General features: G+C 46.0%; 1 protein-coding gene across 5 annotated transcripts in view; it reads right to left on the bottom strand.

Annotated features, from left to right (window-relative positions):
* Positions 1-5853, bottom strand: part of VSTM2B (V-set and transmembrane domain containing 2B) — a 43196-nt gene extending 37343 nt beyond the window's left edge. The window contains exons 1-5 of one of the 5 annotated variants that reach the window (XM_075940185.2): positions 4847-4982; positions 4459-4643; positions 3144-3866; positions 2114-2298; positions 454-483 (exon numbers count right to left, since the gene is read on the bottom strand). In XM_075940185.2, the coding sequence (XP_075796300.1) occupies positions 454-483; positions 2114-2298; positions 3144-3216 (288 nt within the window). In that variant the 5' untranslated portion in view covers positions 3217-3866; positions 4459-4643; positions 4847-4982. Of the gene's footprint in view, positions 1-453; positions 484-2113; positions 2299-3143; positions 3867-4458; positions 4805-4846; positions 4983-5070 lie in introns of those variants that run through there. The other 4 variants (XM_089781468.1, XM_089781469.1, XM_075940186.2 and 1 more) reach the window with 4 other exon arrangements.
* Between the last annotated feature and the right edge of the window lie 9349 nt (positions 5854-15202).

Here is a 15202-nt window from a genome sequence, read left to right as displayed (position 1 = left end):
GCCAAACAAATAAAAGGGCCTGCTCTTGCGCCCATTGAAACCAGTGCCTGGATCAGGCCCCAAATCAACAGAAATAAGATGTAATGTGCTATAAAGAAATTTCATATTGCTGGGGAAGTGGGTTTTCAGGGACAGAGGCAGCTGAATGAAAAGCATAGTTATCTTGACCTGACCTCCAGTACTTTTCAAGGGAGATCAAAGAAAGGGGGGGAAAACAAATAAAACTGGACAATTAAAATAGCAATGGATGGTAACATTTTGATGGAGATATGACACACACAATGTACTCAGTAGGACACCCACTCATGGCGCACACACCCCCTCTCTCAGCTCCAAAAGTAAATTTATTGCTCCAGGGTTCAAACTGGCTGAAATCATGGGGGGAGGTAGGAGGTCATAAAGCCAACATATACATATAAAAATTGTGCACCACTCAGTTTGATCCGCACTTACGCTGATTTTAGTTGCATCCTTATTTGTTACCTAAAAAGCAGAGAGGGAAATATATTAGACTAGACTCCTAAAGCATATTAACATTATTATAAGCACTCACATGCCCACTTAAACAGATGGTCAGACAGATCTTTAGAGCAACTTTTATAACTTGTTTCAAACTGGTGGGAGAATTGGATTTGATTTAATCATTTGGTGCTTGAAGAACAGGATTGCTTTGGTAAAATTTAACTGTACCTATTAGATGCCTGTAGCAAAAGTTTTGCCATTGCTAAGAAATATATGTATGCAGAAGAATGTTTGCTCCTTGTATAAACAAGGCAGTAGTCATTATAAAAACATCATTTAAATTGGAAATAGTCATTGTAAGCAGTAGTGGTTTTTTTTTATGGCAGTGCAGAGTTGTGCATGGATGTGACTTGGGAAGGCCAGACCCTGAATTGCTTTAGTGCAGGAATGACGTCCCTAAACAGCACAAGATCAGATGCAGCTCATCAACTTTTGGATCCGATTATTTCCTTGTTACAATCAACTTTATTGAAAAACGAAATGATGCCTCTGATCTCTCTGATGCGCTTTCTATCATTCCCAGGCATTCCTTGTCACCATTTATTGTAAAAGCACCTTACAGTTATATATAAGGTTAAAAGACGACATTTAGATCCAAGTGATTTATTTCCCTCTCATGACAACTGACTTACATTTCTCCCAACTAGACTTCATCGCATTACTTTGGAGTGTATATGCTTTGCATCTATATTTGATCTTTGCAAGAAAACAAATCTTCTATATAGAGGGGACCTGGTGTAAGGATTACAGGCTCCTCGGGGAGTATCATCAAGCTTAATGGCTCTGTGGTCAGAAAAGGTCGTATGCTGTATACTTTAGAAATACACATTTTGGAACCCTTGCTCAAGACTTCTCTAATATTTAACTTTGTTTATATACTGGGCAGCATTATGTTGCCAATAAAGGATGTTGCACCAAGATCTAGGCTGCAGAATAAACTGGAGTGTCAGGAAAATGCAGCCTAGAAATTAAGACTGGAGTTTCTATTTGAGCCAAGAGGCCTTTGGTGGGTTAAGAAAGAATACACAAGATTTAACCTGGTCTCCTTAATACATGTTAATTACTTCATCTGAGTATGTAAATAAATCATCCAACTGCAGAACTGTCCTTCAGAATCTCCAGCTAGAAGCATTTCACCCTCTCCTCCATCTGTTCTTATTAATCATCTACACAGAGGATCTCATCTTGTTTAATCAACCTTTCCCACGTTTACTCGCAGTGATTTCCAGCTTGGTTCAGCATAACGCAGTTTTCTCAGTTGCCTCCTGTTTATCCCCGCTTTGTAATGTAATACAATAAACCCGTTTAGAGCGGCTCTCTGGCTGCGTCTTAACGATGGAGCTTGCAGTGAGATGTTGATGGTTCTTTAAGAACATATTTACAATCCCCAACGTGCTGTCAGATTTTCTGGGGAGAATGACTAAATACTATTCTGTCCTCCTGTCCCCTATTCTACTTGGGATTCCTGCCTGCTTCACGGTAGGTCACAGGAGAAGCTCCTTTCACTTGCAGTGTTTGTTAGCTTTATTTTAATCACATTCTGAGCATGTTGCACTTAATGAATATGTACGTTTCCGTGGCAATTTGTTACCTTGCTTCTGCTGCCAGGGGCACTGATGGCTAATTCATGGGCAAGTTCTCTGGCTGGTTCTTTAAGGTACCACCACTGGATTTCCAAGGAGTAAGAGGTGGATCCGCTGGCCCGAAAAGCACAAGGCATCTCAATATCATCTCCCTCCCTAACAGTCACATCTTTGGGAACTTCAGTAAATGTAGCTGGGAGGAGAAGATAGAATTACAAGGGCTGGTTAACAGGAGAGATTAAGAGACAAGATCAGTCTGGTTCATCGTAATCTGATCCGCGATAACTCGAGGTCTAAACGCTGTCAGGCAAATGAGTGTCTCGCGTTTCAGCAGTTAAGGAACCAGCCCAGCAGCCCGAAGGGAACACAGGCGAGCTTGGTTCTCCACTCCGCAGCCTGGGCACCCACCTACTGGTGCATCAGAAGCGCCAGTGACAAAGGAGACAGCTCTGTGTCGAGTGCCTCACAGAAAAGCCCCTCTCCGAATACGAGGGGACTGCTGTTCAGATTCCAGGGCAAAAATCGCTCTCACAAATGACTGCCAACACCTGCATAATACAAATCGCCATTCTCTGAGCAGCCCGTTAGCGCTTGCAGAAGAGTGCAGGCAGACAGCAATCCCGCAACCCATGGTGTGCTCTGTACCTTTTGGCTTCAGAGAACACCTCCCCCCGCCCCGCCACTATGACCATCTGCAATTGCCAAAGCGTCAACTCGCTTTCCTTGTCTGTATAAAGCCCCCCCCCCCCCAACAACAAATGCTGCATAAACAGTAAAGTTCTCACACCACAAAGGAGCAAGCCAGGCACGTCTATAGAGCTCAACACCGATTTTTGACAGGAGCAAGGATTTGAGACTATATAACAGATTTTTTTTAGAAGAATAACGTTTTACTGAGTCAAAAATACTGATCCCCTAGCTACTAGTCCTTCCCACCCATCTTAGAATTCGCCCCGCACGGTTCCTTTGGCTACCTTTCCAGTAAGCTGTCTTTGGGGTGGCTGTCTGCTAGGGAGATACAGAAAGTTTGCTACTTACCGTTTACTATGAACAGCAGGGGTGCATTTAACATCAGGTAACAAAGGGCGCTGAACAGCCCTCGATTTCCCATTTCATATATGTAGACTTCAGGGTGGAGGGCAAGCCGAGAATTTAGCCTGACCAAAACGCAGCTAAGAAATCTTCAGTCCCATTGCAAAGAGAAGACGTATCTCTGACACTACGACTGTTTCCAAAAAAAGAAAAGCAAACAGTCTCCACGCTAACTTAAAAAAAATAACGTTTAGAAGCAAGTATAAAATCCACAGCCAGCCGATCAAACGCGCTGTCGGGTGGAAGCGTAGTTCCTGAGGATGAAATTCGGAATCTGGTCTCGGGTATTTTCCCCCACTCGATTCTACCCAACAGTAAACGGGATTCAACTTCCTTGTGTTGAATAGGATTTCTTGCTGTCCAGAAGCAGGGAAAGGATCCTGGGCTCCCCTCCAAGACCCATCACAATGGCAAGTGTGGCTCAGATTTGAAAGGAAGGTCTAATGAGGCGGCAAGGATTATTCTCTTCCCTCTAAAGCTGGGGAGCAATCGATACGTTCCTGTTTGTGGCCCGGGGTTTCTCTGCCTGCGGTGGGGATGGCTACAGTCAGGAGGCGCTTTGGCAGTCCAAATCCGCCGTTTGCTTGGCGTGCGATGTGCAGTCCAGACCGGGAACTAAACCAAAGGGTCCCCCCTCCCCCCAACTCTCAAACCAACACGCTCTTCGACCTGTAAGAGGAAATTTCACGAGCTGACGTTCCAGCGTAGCGCAGCGGTAACACCGGTCCCTACCATGCAAAGGGAATTGGACCACTCGGACTCTTTCCCCATTCCCCGCAGCCACGCGGCTGAGTAGAAAGCGCCCCCAGTTTGTGTTTATAATCTCTCAAACAAGGCAGGACAAAACCAGACAAAATCCCTGCCTGGCCCCGAACCCCTCCTACTGCCCACCGCGTCCGCTCGCCTGGGGTCTTGTTACACGTTTGCTAGCGCGGGCACCGGGCTCTGGGGGAGGGGGGGATTTGCTACGCGAGTCTGTTCACTGCTCCCCTCTACTCCCACCGCAGCGCTTACACCATCGGCATCCGGAGTGGAGGGAGCCACCCGACCCACAGGAGAGCGGGGGGGGGGGGAGTGGAAGGAGGAGGGACGCCCGGAACAGCTACAAGGAAAGTTGGCAGCAGCTGGAGAGATGCTGGCGAGGCTGGCCCGGCTTTCTGCCCGCCAAGGCTGGAGAGCACCCGGCTGGGAACTCCTCTGCGCACCCCCGGGCTGGCCGCGGTAGCCTCCAAACCCCACAGCCACGAGCTCAGCGCCTTACCTCGGGCTCAAGCCATCTCTCCCGCCGCGGGCCAGGGGCGGCCGCCGAGCCGGGGGGGGGGGGGGGGGAGGCGCGGGGAGAGGGCGCCGAAGTGCCCGGTGCCCTGCCGAGCGCACAGAGCGAGCGACGGCCCAGGGCGCGCAGGGGGGTCCGCAGCGAGCAGGTGCCGCTCCCGGAGCCGGGGGCTGGGGAGACACAAACTAGTTGATTCGGATCAAGGCAGGTTTCCGGTTGGGCCCCGGGCCGGGAGGGGGCGTTTCCTGCCCTCGGCCCGGGAGAAAGCCCATCCCCGCGCCAAGTCTCCCGCCTGCTGCGGGGGCGCCGCTGACACTCTGCAGAGCGAGCCCGGGGCAGCCGCCAACGCAGCCGGGGTCAGGGGCAGATTTACCTCCTGGAGAGCGACACGGCGATGGCGGGGCAAGGGACTGACCCGGAGCTGGGCGGGCGCTGCCAGTGACTCCAGGGCTGGCTCGCGTGGAAACAGGAACTCGCCGCTTTTCCCACCGCGCGGGGACACCGGCCAGCACGGCCAGAGCGCCTGCAAGTCCGACCTGCCTCGGGGGAGACGGACAGGGCCACGGGCTCTCGCGCTCCACCGCGCCGCGTACTCACAATCAAGTGCCGAGCACGAGTGTGTCTGGAACGAGTCATGTTCCGCTTCGAACGAGTCCCTGAGGAGCTGGGCGGTTTGGAAGAGGGGTGAGCGATAGACGACCCAGGACATCCACCCCTTCTCTCTTGCCGGGCACAGACTACATTGGTCCCCTCGCCCTCTTCCCCCTAGTGCTCGGGGTTGTATACTGTATTTTCCCAAACACTGCAACACACCACTCACCCCAGGCTGCAGCATTTGCCAGTGCTAGTCAAAGTTACATGGTTATTCGTACAAGTGCTATCACAGTCTTCGTCAGAAAGCTCAATTCCCGGTAGCTTTTCAATTGGCACCGAACATTTACTACAAACTGAAAAGTGTCAGAGAAGGTGTTGGCAAAGCAATCTTCAGAAAGATTATTTCTTAGAGACATTAAACACTTTCAACGCTAGATGAAGTATTACGTTTATTAACTGAAAAGATGACTATCCAGTTAATAAAAGTAGCTTATTTTTTTTTTTTTTTTGCATTTGCAGCTTTGGAAGATTTTCAGTGCTGGTACTAATCAATAAACTTCTGTTTTCCTGAAACCTTTACAGCAAATAGCTTGAGTGCGCTCTGGGTAACTAATCACATCTTTGGCTGGGGCCCTCTGCATGCCTATGTCCATCACATGGTCTGTCCACTCCAGAGGAACTGCAGGTACTTATTTTACACCTTGGGCCTGGACTTTATTACTTGAAGAACCAGTTGCTCCCACTACCACAGTTAACAGAAGTATCCCCAGCTTAATATTATTCTAATGTTTCTGCTTACATATTTGTCAGCCAGAAATTTTCCCTCTGCTACCTGGATGAGAAGAAAAGGTGAGGTGGATATGGTTGCTGTGTGTGTGTGTAAACAGTGAGTTGTGAGGACAGTAGTCAATCAGTGCAAGGAATGATACAGAGAACACACTAACACCAGCCCCCCTCCCCCAACTTATTAGTTACCAGTTAGTAACCATGAAGCATCTTTGTATCTGCCACTAGCAGAGACCATGGTGGTTTGAATACAGGTTAGTATGGTCCACTCTCTAAACTCTCATGGTGGGATTGATCAGAATAGGAGTCTCTCAGGTGCCGCAGAAAGCAGCTTTGGGAATTCAGTAGAGGACACCCTTCTGGGTTAGTGATTAATCAATACCCAGTAGTGGTTTAGTGCACAGTGCTGTTGAAGGTGTTCTCTTTCACATGGGAGGTGAAACTCTAACTCAGGTAATTGCGTACTGTGTACTCAGATTTGCCATGCATTTCCAAATGGAAAGACAAGCTTAAAAGCTGTGTGACGTGGCCATAAAGGAACCTGAAAAAAAAAAAAAGTCATCAGTTTTAACAGAAGAGGAACAAGTTTGTTCAGCACATAAACGTATGTCCTAAAACAGCCTATCTGAAAAAGATGATGTATACAATTCCCCCTTCCCCAAATCCTGCAGGTAATACAACTAGTTTATCTTCAACCTTGGTAGCAAGAGTGGGAGAGGTGCGATAGGACTCCAGTGGCTGTCAGGGTTTCAATTATCCCATCCTCTAAGCCTGCTCAGAGCACATCTTGAAAAAAGTAGCCGATACCAGCAGCTGTCAGTGCTTTGTATACACTAGCTTATCAACACATTGTTGATATCACTGAATTAGTCATAGCAACTCTGAAAAAGTTAAGTACAAAAACGGTCTACGTCTAGACTGGCATGATTTTCTGCAAATGCTTTTAACGGAAAAGATTTCCGTTAAAAGCATTTGCGGAAAAGAGCGTCTAGATTGGCACAGATGCACTTTTTGCGGAAAAGCGTCCGTGCCAATCTAGACGCACTTTTGCGCAAAAAAGCCCTGATCACCATTTTCGCGATCGGGGCTTTTTTGCGCAAAACAAATCTGAGCTGTCTACACTGGCCCTTTTGCGCAAAAGCTTTTGCACAAAAGGACTTTTGCCCGAACGGGAGCAGCATAGTATTTCCACAAGAAGCACTGATTTCTTACATGAGATTGTTAGTGTTCTTGCGGAAATTCAAGTGGCCAGTGTAAACAGCTGGCAAGTTTTTCTGCAAAAGCAGTTGCTTTTGCGGAAAAACTTGCCAGTCTAGACACAGCCATAGTGTATAGGAAGGTACCTTCAGGCTTCCCTGTTACTCAGTTTCACTTCCTGTTTTGTACAGCTGCTGTGTTCCACCTCCAGAGTGACTACATATCAGTGAGAAGGAATGTGACCTTTTGATAGGCTTTGGCAATCTCAGAGTGGATACACAGAAGCTTATCAGGCATTAAGTGTTGTGGTGGTCGTAAGTTAATACATCCTGAGATCCTTCTATATCAGAGAATATAGATTTTATTTTATGATGCTTCAAATATGCATATGGGAGTGAGAGAGACACCAAATCATTAATGTAACTGATCCTTCCCAATGAATTAGAAGTCTAAGTCTATAGCTTCATACATTTACAGCCCTGCAAATTGTATTAATTGAATTCTTTTTGTTTGTTTGTCTGGATAATATCATTTATACAGGTAATGTCAGCATTTTTCATGCAATGTAGTTTCTTTGGCACTCTAACTATTACCATAACTTTTTAAAGATTTTATTCACTGACTAAAAGTAACTTTAACATTACTTAAGTGGAACAGCAGTAAATTAATTTTGCACTGCGCGCACACTGTTCAACATCCAGGATTTTTCCTGGAGTGCTTGCTCCATGAGCAGAGTTGATTTCTCAGCTATCAACGGATTTTCCATAGTCAACAGATTTGTCCCTTCTTTAATAAAATCATTTGTAGTCAGTGCATTTTCATTTAAAATACCGTTCATTTGCATCATAGAGAGAAAAAGGTTCACAAGACTGAAACCTTCTCTGGAAAAATTCCAAATGAAAACAAAAAGTTTCCATGAGTAAAGGCTACAGGGCCAGGCTTACACTATGAGTTATAACAGAGGTGGGCAATAGTTTTCATAGGGGGTGCCACTCCATGAATTTTAGTAAGTTGTCAGGGGCTGGCTCCAGGCCCCAACAAGGGGTGGGGCTTTAGGCAGAAGGGATGGGGGCTCAAGAGGAAGAGTGTGTGTGTGTGTGTGTGTGTGTATGTGTGTGTGTGTCAGGGACAGACAGACTGTGTGTGTTCGTGTGAGAGACAGAGGCTTTGTGACACCGATTTTGTGTGTGTGTGAGAGAGAAAGACAGCAACTGGGAGAGTGTGCATGGCACAGATTAAGTGTGTGGCACAGACTATGGGTGTGTGACAGAAAGTATGTGTGCTGACGAGGGGTGGCCCGTGCATACAGGCCAACTCCGCTGTCGCCTAGGGCGCCACTTTCAGCGGGGCGCCCAATGATGACGTCACACCACTGAGGGCCGTGTAGGCGGGGGCGCTGATCGCATGTTCCGCCTGGGGCGCCAGCGGCCGGCAGCCCACCTCGGGCCGCACCTGGTGCTGACTGCTGCTGGGTAAGTTTCTCAGAGATGTCGGGAAAGCAGTCTTGTTTTGTTGTCTCCCCCACCACTACTCCATAGAGATGGGATATATGGGAAGGAGCAGGGAACCAGGGTGGGGGGAGGAGGGAAGGGAGATGAGAGTGAGAGTGCAACTGGCTGCTGGAGAAATCTTAGAAACAGTGCTCTGCCTCTTACAGCAAGCACTCATCTCAGTCACTCACCATACTTCAGTCTGGAGCAGCTCCATTGTGTGTCCCTCTGTCCCTGGCCCCTGCTGTGCAAAGATGGGGTACAGGGGCATCGCGGAACCCCTAATAACAGTCTTATATATGGAGCTGAAAAAGAAGACCACAAATAAGTAAGGGTAATAAACAAATGCTAAACAAGGTCATGAGATCAACATTTAGTTCAATTGCACATATTTAAAAATAAAAGCCACATTTAACGTGTAAAAAAAATAAAACTCCAAAACTAATATGCATTATATTGGCAGTTTTCAGTGCAAACAGTGGTTTTTCTTCTTTCCTTGGACAATTCTTTTTATATGTAGTTTAATACTGGAAAGTTGGATTTGCTTATCTGATGCAGCATTCAGTTGATTTCTGTATTTAATTTTTGTTGCTGCGTAATTCGAGAACCCAGTTTCGCTCAAGTATGTGCTGGCGAAGGGTAACAACCGATGAATTGCACATCCTGATAAAGTTGAATATTCTTGACATAAGCCACCCCAAAATGTAATAAGATAAACTTCTTTAAATTTTTGCATTAATCGGCCGTCTGAAACGATTTCGATGAGGTTTTCATAATCGTGCGTAGCAAAACCGACTGGCTTTTCTGTTATACTAATGGATTTCGAATCCAGTTATTGTTGTCATTTCTGGTTAGAAAATACTTCATGATGTTTGTGTATAAATCGTGAAGATGATCTGCAATGCCCTGGCCAGGAGGGAGGGTACAAGAGGGAACTTGGGGCAGGGTGCCAGAGCAAGCTGGGAATGTGGGGTCTTGGTGAGGGGAAGGGAGTGAGTGAGGGGGATTTGGGTGCGGGGTCTGGGCATGAGGGTGACAGTTACCTGCATTGGCACCCTGCTGCAGCAGGGAAAGTGTCCAGGCAGCACGCTGTCATTCCCCCATGTGGGGGGTGGGAGAGGGAGCTCAATCCCCTCCCATGCAGCAGGGATCCCAGCACAGGTGCAGCACCAGGTCAGGGTTCCCACTGAAAGGGCAGAGCAGGAGGGGGTTGTAGAAACTCCGACTTTCCCCGCCAGACCAGACTCTGCCGCTTCCCCAGCAAGGTGGGGAGGGGCGTGGGGAAGAGAGAGCGGCAGCACACAGGGCAGTGAGCCCGAGCGCACCCCGGGGGAGGAGGGTAGTGAGCCTGAGCACACCCGGGGGCAGCTACTTGGTGCCTTGGACCTGGCCACTCCTCCCCCTCCCAGCAGCAGCAACCACTATAACAAGCTGCCACCTGCACATGAGGAAGAGGAGGCTGCACAGCACCGGAGGCCCTGTGGGACAGGGGCCATCCTGCAGGTTGAGGAGGGGGGCCGCGCCGTGCGTGGTGGTGGGGCAGCTGCAGTGGGTGGTGGAGTGGCCAGAGCTAAGTGCCGACAGAAGCCCATCTCTACTGGCAAAGCTCCAATGGGAGTTGCCTTGGGCTCTGCAGGGGGCAAGGGAGTGAGAAGAATTTTCTCGCGGAACCCTTAGTTTCACTTCATGGAATCCTGGGGTTTTGTGGAACATCATTTGGAAAACACTGCTCTAGTCATCAGGGCTCCAACCATTCCTGTGGGTACAGCTGAATTATACTAGCAGGTTAAGTCACTCAGCTCCAACCATGATATAGGAGTTGATCTGATAATAATAATGCAATAATCTTGCACAACATTTTGCTTCCATCAGTCTCTTTGTGAAGCAGATGAGCACCTGTCCTCATTTTAAAGATGGATCAGGAAAGTGAAATGACTTATTCAGTCACCCAGCAAGCCAATGGCACTGCTGGGAATAGACTCCAAAGTCTTAGGAGTCCTTATCTGGTCCCAATATCCACTAAACCATATTGTTTCTCTAAGGGGGGAGGGGGGGAGATAAACATGGTTTAGGACAGATAGATCCTTCAAGGAAAATCTAGGACTGAGAAAACTTGTATTGTTGTTGACAGACCCTATCAAGCAGGAATGGGGAACTTCAGTCCTGGAGGCTGGATGCAGCCCCCAGCTTGCCTGGATCATTCTTGTGATCACAAGATCATTCTCATCACAACTCTGGTGGCCTATAGATATCTTCTAAATGCATTAATAAAAATGACAAACATTTCACATTTATAAAATAGTTTTAATAAAAACCTTAATTTTGAGTAAAATATATAAAGTAGTCCTTAAAATATTTACAGTTCAAGCACTGCAGCATTACATTAACTCTAAATAGGTTATACTCATTTAGTTTCATTCAGACAAAAGTAAGAATATAAAAAGCAAAACGTCAATGTAAATTTTATAAGAATTTTGGATTTGCAATAAATCTAAGGATATTAGGGTATGTCTACACTACCACCCTAGTTCGAACTAGGGTGGTTAATGTAGGCAACCGAAGTTGCAAATGAAGCCCGGGATTTGAATTTCCCGGGCTTCATTTGCATCTTGCCGGGCGCCGCCATTTTTAAAGCCCCGCTAGTTCGGACTTCGTGCCCACGGCTACACGTGGCACAGAGTAGGTAGTTCAGATTAGGCTTCCTATTCCAAACTACCGTTACTCCTCATGGAACAAGGTGTACCAGTAGTTCGGAATAGGAAGCCTAATCTGAACTACCTACTCTGTGCCGCGTGTAGCCGTGGGCACGAAGTCCGAACTAGCGGGGCTTTAAAAATGGCGGTGCCCGGCAATATGCAAATGAAGCCCGGGAAATTCAAATCCCGGGCTTCATTTGCAACTTTGGGTGCCTACATTAACCACCCTAGTTCGAACTAGGGTGGTAGTGTAGACATACCCTTAGTTACAGACACAATTTTCAATGTCTTTGTCTATTGGCAAGGCCCATTGTACTAAACAGTCATTCTCTAGGGATGCTGTACTTGTATCACATCCAGGCAATATGATTTTAGATGTAACAACTGAGTGCTTTAGTTATGTTGCCATTCCATATAATTAGAACAGGAAATATGCAATATCAAGTATCATTTTTCACAATTATTAACATAAGATAAGGATAAATCTCTATGCTTTCATCTAATACTAAATGATAATACTGTTATATTCTAATAAAATACAGGACTATGTAGCACTTTAAAGACTAACAAGATGGTTTATTAGATGATGAGCTTTCATGGGCCAGACCCACTGTTCTTCAAATAGTGGAAGAAAATAGTCACAACCATATATACCAAAGGATACCTTTGGTATATATGGCTGTGACTATTTTCTTCCACTATTTGATCTGAGGAAGTGGGTCTGGCCCACGAAAGCTCATCATCTAATAAACCATCTTGTTAGTCTTTAAATTGCTACATAGTCCTGTATTTTGTTTCAGCTACACCAGACTAACACGGCTACATTTCTATCACTATTTTATATTCTAATGTGAGGAATAAACATTTTGTCACACATCACTGTGCTTCTACAGTGTCAACATGTTTTAGAGTTAGCTATTGATTGGGCCCAACACCGAAAAAGATTTGCTAGAACAGGGAATCCATCACTTACCTGCTTACGTCTATAAAGCGAAGGTGAAAGCAAAGAATGCCATTCCTTGGAATCACAAGAAGCCACAAACATATATTGCACATTTAGTCACAAATCTTTCAATGGGATCCAGTTGAACAAATCCCAGAGAACTGCATTTCTGCTGTATAATTCCACAAGTAGTTCAACATCTAGAAATCTGGTTTTAGAGTATTTTCTATAGGACCATACTAGATTTTATTTGGACCTTACTGCTTTCACCCATATTCTATAAGGGAGAGGAACAGAATAAAATTCACTAGTCCTGTTTGAGTTCTAAGTTCAGATACAACTTCTTGTACGGGAAGAAATGAAATATGAGACTATCCCCATCACAGCTACAGAATTTCTTTTAGAAAGAAGGATTTATAGTTTTCTGTTCTACTTAGCCCTATTCTTCATACTCTGTTATCACTGTAAGACAAAAGTGCCAAATCTTCAGCTGAAGTTTAGCGAGGGAGCTCTGCTGATTTCAACAGGGCTATGTTGATTAACACAAGATGAGTATCCAGCCCTTTAAAAAAAATTGCCAGTCATAATTATGAAGATTATTAATATGAACTTGCCTTTGCTGTTGCTGAATTATGTTTTATAGAAACCTTTGAAATCCCATAAATGATACCAGTAATCTGTAGCTGGTGACATTTAAAGCCATTTCTCTTCCCTGCCCAAATTTTTAATAAACCAGCAACTCCATTACCTGACTCTTGTAAATACTTTCATATGGCTGGCTCAGGTTAACACATCATTCTGCTGTTTGGAGCGAACTCATTAAAGAATAAAAAAATTGTAGGTCACCCTTTATAAAGGATAAAACTGTAAGTTATTCCTAGTTATTTCCCCCTTCCCTCAAATCACAAGGACCTATTTTGGTATTGCTAGAGGGGTTAGTTTTCCTGGTGATTCCAAACAGTGTTAGTAGCAGCTTTGCTCATTTATCCCCCCTCCCCAACATGCACAGATGGGAGAAAAACACTTGCAAACTGTTCAGTCTAGCACCACTTTGTAGCTTAGACACAGGTTTCATACAAAACTTTAGTGCTTGATGTTTGTTCTCAGGAATATGAATACTCTGATGGTGTATTTTAACAAGCTTCTGTAGGCTCTATGTTTAGAAAATAGGAGCAGAGAAAAAAATAAGTATTGGCTACAAACAGCAGCAACAAAAAGTGATTCTAAAATGTTCACATCTGTGCTTCCAGCACTGTGACCTTACTGTGGAGTTTCTGCTTCACTGTAACTCATAACAATAGACGGGGCAACTGCCAGTATGGTTCTTTTTAAAATGTCAGTGGTTTAACATCAATTCATGAGACTTTATTGCATTTTTCCTTCCCCCTCCACACCAATGGAATTTCAATTCCAATCAAGCCAAAACCAACGTGACAGAATATTTGTATTCCCATAAGAAGTTGGTAAAAGGTCATAAATAGAGTAAGTTCAAAGGGTACACCTTACTTTCCATATACATGAATACTTTCTTATTTCCCATTAGCAAAAAGGGGGCTACTTGTCTCAAAGCAATTCCAGGAATTAGAAAATAGGGGGAAATCTAACACATTTTCCTAGCTGCAATTGATTGGCACAATGGTATTAAAACAATGAGATAATCGTGTGTCTCTTAATGGAGTTATTTGTAAAGCATCTTCCCACTTCAGACAAATCAAGTGTTCAGTGCTAGGATTTGTTTTACTTTCAACAGAGTGCGCTTAAGATAAAGCTTCCTGCAGTTTGGCTAGATACATTTACTTTATAAAGCAAACATGTATTTTTTACTGTCTTTCATTTCCACCTTGTTCAGCTTTCTCATCTGCTTTTTGTAAATAAATGTAAGATCTAAAGGTATAGTCCAAGGTATGCACTTTAAGGGCACGTGGAAGCAGGAGGCAACATATGCTTATCATGAGGGAATAGTAATGTCTCATGCAGTACATCAAGCTTTGCAAAAATATGCTAACTGAATAGACACAGCCAGGTTTTAATGCCACTGTTGGGCACATGTAACCTGTAACCCACATGCCTAATAGGGAGATATCTCTTTAAGAGACCTATGTGGGATCAGCAGGAATGGGTTGTGGTGGGGCTATATAGATTCATGGAGGTTAGGTCCATCGATGGCTGTTAGCCAAGATGGGTAGGAATGGTGTCCCTAGCCTCTGTTTGTCTGCAAATGGGTGACAGGAGGAATCACATGATGATTACCTGTTGTGTTCCCTCCTTTTGGGGTATCTGGTATTGGCCACTGTCAGCAGACAGGATACTGGGCTAGATGGACCTTTGGTCTGACCCAGCATGGCCATTCTTATGTTCATTGATCAGGCCTCAACTGGAGTACAGATTGTACCTCAAAAATCCAGCAACCTCTGGTCTGGTAACATCTGTGGCCTGGCAAGACCACGGATACTCCTGGACCAGAGGGCCAGCCAGGTGGGGCATGAGGTTTGGTAGCCCGGCAGGGGGCAGTGTGGGAATGGGGCTGGAGCCCTGTAACTGTCCCCAGCAGGCCCCGGGAGTGCAGGGCTGAGACCGGAGTCCTGTGGCATGGAGGCAGAGTCCCTGCAGCAACCTCCAGTGTGAGATGCTGGAGCCCTGCAGCTGCTTCCAGCTGCACGGGGTCAGGGCTGGAACTCCACAGCGTCTCTTGGCTGTGCAGGGCCGGGGTCACAGCCCCAGCCTGGTGGCTACTCCCAGCTGCGCCGGACTAGAGCCCCGCAGCAGGAGTTGGAGCCTGTGCTGCCCAGGAAGCCAGCAGTAGCTGGGCAAGCAGCCCAGCCAGGTTGGGGAAGGGGGAGGTAGGGTTGCATGCTGGGGCAGCCTGCTTAGCAGCAGGTGATGGGTTTGGGGGCCGGTGGCAGGAGACCTCCCCTGGTCTGGCAAATTCTTTCATTCAGGACCAGTCAGGTCCCAACAATGCCTGACCAGGGAGGTCCAACCTGTACTATATCCAGTTCTGGGTGCCACATTTCAGAAACGAT

This window comes from Pelodiscus sinensis, chromosome 12, assembly GCF_052426305.1.
Source record: "Pelodiscus sinensis isolate ZL-2025 chromosome 12, ASM5242630v1, whole genome shotgun sequence".
NCBI lineage: Eukaryota > Metazoa > Chordata > Testudines > Trionychidae > Pelodiscus > Pelodiscus sinensis.
The sequence above is the reverse complement of the archived record's forward strand: the minus strand, read 5'-3'. Positions and strand labels throughout refer to the sequence as shown.